This window comes from Arachis duranensis, chromosome 5 (genome assembly GCF_000817695.3).
Source record: "Arachis duranensis cultivar V14167 chromosome 5, aradu.V14167.gnm2.J7QH, whole genome shotgun sequence".
Classification (NCBI taxonomy): domain Eukaryota; kingdom Viridiplantae; phylum Streptophyta; class Magnoliopsida; order Fabales; family Fabaceae; genus Arachis; species Arachis duranensis.
In genome coordinates, this window is record NC_029776.3 from 99,784,621 (window position 1) to 99,793,257 (window position 8,637).

Here is an 8,637-nt window from a genome sequence, read left to right on the forward strand (position 1 = left end):
TAGTTACGAAGTTCCTTCATCAAGTATTTTTTTTCTTATAAGATATAAATTTTAGTTTCTTTACAATTATAAAACAAAAATGTTTGAAAACAATAAAAATCAATTCAAATTATTAAAGTTATTTTATTTTATATTCATTAATTATTACAAAAATAAATATATATAACATTAAATATAATAAATATATAATTATAAACATTACTATTAAATTAAATAAAATAATTTTGAACCGTATAAAAAACATAAAAATTTACGTAATATCATATAATTTTTATTGTTTATAAATAAATCAATTTATGAACTTTTTGACAATTTCTTTTAAATAGAATTGGACAAATTTTTTCTTATGGAGTTATATCATTGCTCACAGATGACGTGTATGAGAAAAAGAATGACTACCTAAAACATATGTTCATGAACATCATGTTTGATTTTCACATCCAAACATGGCGCCGTACATAGCAGAACAATCAATGTGAACAATGTTTGTTGGAAAGTAAGTTAGGTCAAGAGAGATGAGGTTCATTTCATTCACAAATTAGTAATAGATATTAATTGGTAATAGAATAATTTATTTTTTATAGATTATTTTTGAATAATGTGTAAACAATGTGAATTAATAGGATTAAAAAAATAAATTTAATTAATAGCATTAAATTAAAGTATAGTATATTTTTATTTGATTGATGATTATTCATATTGTTCAAAATAATCATTATTAAAATCAATCATTATATAATTTATATTATAATATATATTTTTATACTAATAATTAATTTTAATATATACCTAATAGAGTTTAACATAAATAATATAACATTAGAAGCATAGAGAGAGAAAGATAAAGAAGTATAAAAACTTGATGCTACACTCCTTTTATGGTTTGTGTTTGTGCTACCATTTTTGAGTCTCCTTTACTCCACCACACGCTCCACAATAACAACACCACCTCTCTCTTTCTCTTCTCCTTTTGAGGGTGGTGGGTGGCTTAGTGGGGGCAACTTAATATATTGCATTTTGACTTTATAGCCCCTCAACTTAATCATTTTCCTCCTCTAACTTTTATTTATTTACAAATAAAGGTACCTTTTTTAATCTCCCTTAACATCGATGTTAAATACCTATGCTATGATTATCAACATCACAAACCATCGCATTATATTCAACAAAAATAAAAGCTAAAACTACACTCTCTAGTTACACTATCATTTTCTCTTCACTTTGTGGTGTCTCTTTTCATAAAGGATCTTGGTCGCTCTCTCAGATTTGGCCATTTTGAAGAGTAATGGCAGGAGGAGGAGGAGGAGGAGGAGGAAAATCAGATGAGCCACAACCACATCCACCCAAGGATCAGTTACCAAATATCTCTTACTGCATTACTAGTCCACCTCCATGGCGTGAGTCTTTTTATTTTTTATTTAGATTCAAAAGAATAAAAAGCTCTTTCTTTTTCAGTTCCCAGAATATCCCATATTAGTTCTTTTTTGACTGAGTAAAAAATCAGCTCACTTTAAAGCTGTTTCATGTTAAAGAAAAAGAGAAAGAAAGGACAAACTTCAAACTTCTGGGTTGTTTAATTCATGAGTCCCTGATTTTTCACCAACTCTTTTATTATTATTTCTTAAAAACAAAAAATATTTTTGGTTTTGCATTTGGGGAACTTGGATACTTCATATTTTTATGCCAGTCGAAGCATGTTTAAAGTTGTGTATGTCTGTGTGACTGTGTGCTCTTTCTTTTTTTTATTTTAAAAATTTATTTTCACATTATTTTTTATCTTAATACTACATTCATGTTTGAGGTTCTTCGCAGTTGTTTCCAGATCCAGATTTGGTAACAAAAATTTTGATTCGCTGCTTTCAAATTTAGGCCCTTTATCTAAATTTTCATTTTTTTTAGGACATATTGCTATAATTGTTGCTTCTATATTTTCTTCAAATAAAAGGAATAATGATTTTTTTTTAAGAGAAACAAAATCTATATTATTCATATTGTTGGATTTAGGTACATTTAAGAACAGCAGTACAGCACCGACACTATACAGTGAACTATTGAACAAAGTAGTCAAGTTAATCATTTATAAATTTTAGTGTGTTTTAAAACATAAGGTAATTTAATTGCTGTAATTAAATTTCTTTTAATTTTAAATTGTGTTTCCTTGAGATAGTTAGAATATTTTTAAAAGGTTGTTACTTTTATGAAGACATCTTCATGTGAAAATAATCTTGCAAGCAGTTAGATGGTTCAGTCAAATATGTCAAACTATCTGACGGTTCATAATATTATCTTCACAGAGATATCGAAGTAGCCACCAAAAATGCTTTGTTTGCAAAATATTTTTGGATTACTTTTATTCATAAAATATGTAGTTAATTACTGTGCAGTTACAATTTTAAGAATCTCTTTGCCATGGGATTTCAATTTGTTTTTGTGTTCTTTTTATTCTTAAACTAATTTGATGAGAAATTTTGGTGACATTATGATGCAGCTGAGGCCATACTTCTTGGTTTTCAACATTTTCTTGTGATGCTTGGAACAACTGTGCTTATTCCCACTGCTCTTGTCCCTCAAATGGGAGGTGGCAATGTAAGTGATAATTGATTATACAGCATTTTTTATTTAATGTGGAATATTATTGACTATACTATACAGTCATAAGGTTTGATACTACATTCTCATCGTAGCCAAAAGTTATGTTAAAAAAAAAAGATTCATTGTTCTACTTTGTGCAGGAGGAGAAGGCAAAAGTGATCCAAACATTACTATTTGTAGCTGGTATTAACACATTGTTGCAAACACTGTTTGGAACTCGACTACCTGCAGTCATAGGAGGATCTTATACCTTTGTTCCGACCACAATCTCGATTATTCTTGCCGGTCGATTCAGTGGTGAACCAGATCCCATAGAGGTCTTGTGTGATCAAAACTAAAATGTTTCACTCTTTTTTATTTTTTTCCCTTTTTTCTAAGCTCTCATGAAGATTTTAATTACTAACTCTGGTCCAAAATAAGTGTCCATTGAGAAAGAAATTAGGCAGCACTAATTAAAATTTTCCACTAGTAAAACTATTAAGAGCATATGATTATAAGGAAAAGATTTTTTTTTTTGTTTGAATTGTAATAATTTTGCCAATTTAACTTCAACTATCAAATGTTAAATAATAATATAATCAATCATTTTATATCCGTATTTGTAATTATACCACTTAAAATAGCTTTTTCTCACATTCCAAATATAATAAATTATCTTAAAACTACTTTTCAGCTAAAGTATCAAACATACATAAATGGATTATTACATAATTAATAATCATTTTAAAAAGGCATTATACAAATAAAAATTTTTGACATAAGTTTAAATTTTTAGCCTTTGAGAGGATAAGTGGGAAAATAATATCAATAGAGAAGAGTTAATGAGAATGACTTTTTACAGTCAATCTAATTTATCTATAATCAAGATATTGTTAAACTCAACAACCATGTTGGACGTGCACTAAAATTAGCTACCATTATGGAATACACATTAAAAAAGTAGTTAAACTACATATATATTTATACACAAATATATGATGGCTGATTTTTTGTGTGCACAAAGTATTTTTGTAAACCTAATTATTGTAGGTAATTAATTTTGGACACATATCTGTAGTACTTTGTCATGAAATGAGACTTAAACTGGATGGAGACTACTGTGTTGCTACTTGCTTGTTAATTGTTATTCTATTATGCATATTTTGTTTCTATGTTATGCTTTTTGCTAACAAGTATCCTAAGCGCTCTAGCTGGGTTACCTGTTTTGAATAGTTTTCCTAACTTATATACATGTTTTGTTTGTTTGTTTGTTTGTTTTTTTATTACAATAATTGGAAAGTTAGAAGCTTGCTATGCTTAATTTGATTGTAAACAGATGAATATCAATTCAATTCAAGCACTAAAGAAAGACATGGGATTTTATGCTGATTTGATTGGAACTGTTTGATCACATTTTTCTGTTTGGTTTGCTTATTTATGTAATCAGAAATTCAAGAGAATAATGCGGGCAATCCAGGGTGCTCTTATTGTTGCTTCAACACTTCAAATAGTACTAGGCTTTAGTGGCCTCTGGCGTAACGTTGCGAGGTTGGTCTCTGTTCTTTGTAAACAGCTGCAATGTATTTTCTTTATCTTTATGTTTATGGCTTTAACATCTCTGAGCTAAAATGCAACCCATATTTTAAGAATTCCCTTTTCATTTTCCATTGTTTCATGACATGATGTTTCTAGTACTATTGAAAAGATTAAAGAACGTATTATTCTTGTGAATCGGTACAATGTTACCATGTGATGTAACTTATTTTGACTAGGTTCTTAAGTCCTCTTTCGGCTGTTCCTTTGGTATCTCTGGTTGGTTTCGGCTTGTACGAGTTAGGATTTCCTGGGGTAAGTCTTTTGATTCAGATTTAAAATGATCATGTTCACGACGAGTTCTAGAAAGTCTCAACATTGATGTGTCTTTGGATTTAGGTTGCTAAATGTGTTGAGATTGGACTGCCAGAACTTGTATTGCTAGTATTTGTCTCACAGGTATAGTTCCTCGAATTTTCATACACTCATTATCGAGCATTACGATCTTAGTTACTTCAGTTCTCTTGAATTTATATTTTCCTAGCATGATGGTTTCTACAAGTCCAAATTTGTTGTTAACTAGTGGCTATTGTGCAGTATGTGCCCCATGTGTTAGGTTCCGGGAAGCATATCTTCGACCGTTTCGCAGTCATTTTTACAGTTGTAATTGTGTGGGTATATGCTCATATACTCACCGTCGGAGGGGCCTATAACAATGCCGCACCCAAAACACAGTTGTCCTGCCGCACCGACCGTGCTGGACTTATTAATGCAGCTCCTTGGTTAGTTGTTTGATTTCCTTTAACTTTATCACTTAATTGTATTTTTTATATGTGGAAACTATGTCATTATTAAACGGTTTTTATATTAATCTCATGGTATATAAGTCTAAATTATCAGCATTTGGATGAGACAAATCCGATTGAAAATATATGCATGGGTACTAACTTTAAAACTTAGTTATTTAATGCCAACAGAGCCTTAATTTTATTCATTCAACAGTTTTCTCCTTTTCCAGATTCATATTCTTATATTCTAGAAAGGTTTATGAAAGTGGATATATGTGATGTGTAATTCTTAAATCTTTTGGGGGTACTTACTAAACTTTGAAGCAAGGGCAGAAATATATATTTGATATCCTCAACATAGATTTCTGATGGATTTTGAGTTTGCAGGATAAGAGTTCCATATCCCTTCCAATGGGGAGCACCTTCGTTTGATGCAGGAGAAGCCTTTGCCATGATGATGGCCGCTTTCGTTGCTCTTGTAGAGGTAATTATGTTCTTTAATCTAGAATTCCGAAATGGTGTTTATAAGAAAAGAAAATAGGACAAACATTTTGCTGGTGACAAAGGGCAGCCTAGTCTCTCCCTCCATAATTTCCCTACTTTCCTTTTCTCAGTTCATCATCTTGTACACAATATATGTGCCACAGTACCATAAGACATAGTACACATAATGCAATACATTCAGGTACGGGTATGCAGTACGCGGTACTTGACATGTGAAACATATTAGGTGGAAAGTATATTTATAACATACCAATTAGTTGAATTGGTGAATTCATGTAACTATGCCATAAGACTCTGCCTTATTCGTTTTTCCCCTTCGGTGTCTATGGTTGTGTGGAATTTCCTTCTAATGTATGCATGTCACCCTTGGGAGGCATTAGGTAACTGTCTCAACACATAAAGTAAGAAGTGCATAGACATTGGGGTCAGAAACCTGTTGTCAATATTGCTGCTAGCTTGTTACTATCATTTGTACCAATTCAATTTAGTAGCCAGTCCTTCCCAAAAAGTGACAAATATAGTAGCTTCCTGTGACCAAAGAGTTTTTAATTTTATTTATTTTGAGTCTAATTTTGATGCACTGACAGTGTAAAACAGTCGTTCAATCACATTAGATGCAAAATTGTTTTACACCGACAATGCATCAAAACCTAAATTCTTTTTTTTTAATAGGTAACTAATAATTTTTTCTTATATTTGTCTTGCATCTCAGCTAACACTAGCCAATTCTCTATTTTATTTTTTTTTTAAATAGAAGTGTTAGCTCCTAATATATTTTGTTTTCTTTTAAAAACTAATGGAAACAATTATAACCATTTCTCAAATTTATAATTCTGTAAAATGACAAAGTGTACACACACTGCACGAAAAATTAATATCAGTATTGTCGTGCTGTGTGTAAGCTTTAGAATTAATGCAGTTGGTGATGTGCATTTTCAAGTTAAATTTGCTACTGACATGTTTTTTGTTCCTTACAAGTAGTCCAGTGGAGCTTTTATTGCTGTATATAGGTATGCCAGTGCAACTCCTTTACCTCCCTCTATTCTCAGTAGGGGTATCGGCTGGCAGGTATAAACATTTAAATATTTGGAAAACAAATTAAATTTCTTGAATTTATAAAATAATAATACTAATTTGCATCTTCTATCTGCTTACAGGGAGTTGGCATTCTGTTATCGGGGTTGTTCGGAACTGTGAATGGATCCTCAGTATCTGTGTAAGATTTAATAGTTCTACTTGTATTGGATACTCTACCTAACGGTCATTGTCGATGAAAGGAATTCATATGTTTTCTTTCCACAGAGAAAATGCAGGCCTTTTGGCTTTGACCAAAGTTGGAAGCAGAAGAGTTGTGCAAATATCTGCCGGATTTATGATTTTCTTTTCAATACTTGGTGAGTTGATGAACCATGAAAAATGTGAATGCATTTTCTTCTGTTGTTAACACTGCTGACTTTTCCTTTCCCTTTTAGGGAAATTTGGAGCGGTTTTCGCATCGATCCCGCCTCCCATTGTTGCTGCTCTTTACTGCTTGTTCTTTGCTTATGTCGGTAAGTTCGTATTTTGATTATTTCAACAAACAGCATAATAATGTAATTTTTTAAAAGTTTGTGTTAATATATATATTTTTTTATCAATTTTAGGTGCTGGGGGTATAAGTTTCCTTCAGTTCTGCAATCTCAACAGTTTTAGGACAAAGTTCATACTAGGCTTCTCTGTGTTCCTTGGCTTGTCAGTGCCTCAGTACTTCAATGAGTACACAGCAATTAATGGTTTTGGACCAGTCCACACTGGTGCCAGATGGGTATGCATAACATTCATACATAGTAATATTGGGAAAATGCAATTAAGTCACCCAAACTTCTAACCCCCTAAACAATTTAAAATGTGCAATTCGATGCGGTGAAGACTTGACAATACCTTTTGTTAACTGTCCTTTCTAAGGGTACTTTTGGAAGAAAAGTTAACAAGATATTTAAAGAAGGTTAATTGCATTTTTCCCAAATAATAATATTTACTCCATCCGTTCCAAAATATCCGTTACTTTGAAATTTTGATACATTAGAAATTAAATTCAATGTGTTTACATCAAAATTCCAAAGTGACCGATATTTTGTTTTATGTTATTTGAACACTAAAATTAGTCATTATAATCAATCACTAATGTATGTATATAAATACATATGGTTTAATTTATTTTTAATATATATTTGTATTTTATATTTGTATAATTTGAAGAGTCAAATTACACATTTCGAAAGTTCAAAGAGTAGAATATTTGTTTTTTAACCTAGCTTGTAACAAAAGCATCTTTGTTTTTTAAGTGATCTTTTCTTTTTAAAGATCTTTTGAAAAAGTAAAAGTAATTTGATTAGATATTTCATGTAAAAATATTTTTTTATGTATCAATTATGTTTGGATATAATAAAATAAAAATATTTTTTTTGTTTATTTACTATGTTAAAATATCTTTTTTTCTAAAGCAAAAAAGATTTATGCAAATTGTAGCTTTTGAGAAAAAAAAGTTTTCTTTTAACTTTTCTAGTACTTTTACTTAAAAAAAATTGTCAAACACATAAAAAAGGAGATTTTTTTAACAACTTAATGGTAGCAAAGATGCTAAGATGAAGGAGCTGTTAATAATTATGCTATGTTGAGTTGCAGTAATAACATTTTATGTACCTTTTGGCAGTTCAATGATATAATAAATGTGCCATTCCAATCAAAGCCATTTGTTGCGGGTGTTGTGGCATATTTCCTAGACAACACACTACACAAGAGAGACGGTGCTATAAGAAAAGACAGAGGAAAACATTGGTGGGACAAGTATAGGTCTTTCAAGGGTGACTCAAGAAGTGAGGAGTTTTATTCACTTCCTTTCAATCTAAACAAGTACTTCCCATCTGTTTAATTTGTTTGATTCAAGCTTATTATAACTTGCTCTCTCTCACATTCACCAAATGTAAAACATTCTATTTTTGTTGCTGGTGTTTTTATGTATATTCTAGTCAAGAAAATGGATTCATGTAGTAATGTTCATCCTTAATTTTATCTCCAATTCTGTCATCATACTGTTATGAATAATCTGATGTCAAAGAGTAATTTTGTATTAGATTAATTAGTTCTTAAAAAAGTAAAATCTATAAATTAGTTCCTAATATTTTAAGGTGAGAAATTAGTCCTTTGTTTAGTGTGCGTGTGTTCTTTTTTATATATATTTTGGTAATGGTAGGGATTCTAA

General features: G+C 30.5%; 1 protein-coding gene across 1 annotated transcript; it reads left to right on the forward strand.

Annotated features, from left to right (window-relative positions):
- Nucleotides 1–1,144: 1,144 nt before the first annotated feature.
- On the forward strand, nt 1,145–8,421 carry LOC107491377 (nucleobase-ascorbate transporter 6). Its single transcript, XM_016112228.3, has 14 exons — nt 1,145–1,397; nt 2,489–2,586; nt 2,733–2,909; nt 4,019–4,119; nt 4,344–4,419; nt 4,504–4,563; nt 4,702–4,886; nt 5,280–5,376; nt 6,378–6,464; nt 6,554–6,612; nt 6,699–6,790; nt 6,869–6,946; nt 7,040–7,200; nt 8,089–8,421. Exons 1-14 carry the CDS (start codon nt 1,286–1,288, stop codon nt 8,305–8,307), a joined length of 1,602 nt encoding a protein of 533 aa, XP_015967714.1. The 5' UTR covers nt 1,145–1,285; the 3' UTR covers nt 8,308–8,421.
- Nucleotides 8,422–8,637: the final 216 nt, after the last annotated feature.

What these genes read in the sequence shown, in the direction of transcription:
- LOC107491377 (XM_016112228.3), top strand. Translation starts at nt 1,286, where the DNA reads ATGGCAGGAGGAGGAGGAGGAGGAGGAGGAAAATCAGATGAGCCACAA. An exon ending in TACTAGTCCACCTCCATGGC is followed by an intron (nt 1,398 to 2,488) that starts GTGAGTCTTTTT and finishes ATTATGATGCAG; the next exon opens with CTGAGGCCATACTTCTTGGT. An exon ending in GTAGGGGTATCGGCTGGCAG is followed by an intron (nt 6,465 to 6,553) that starts GTATAAACATTT and finishes ATCTGCTTACAG; the next exon opens with GGAGTTGGCATTCTGTTATC.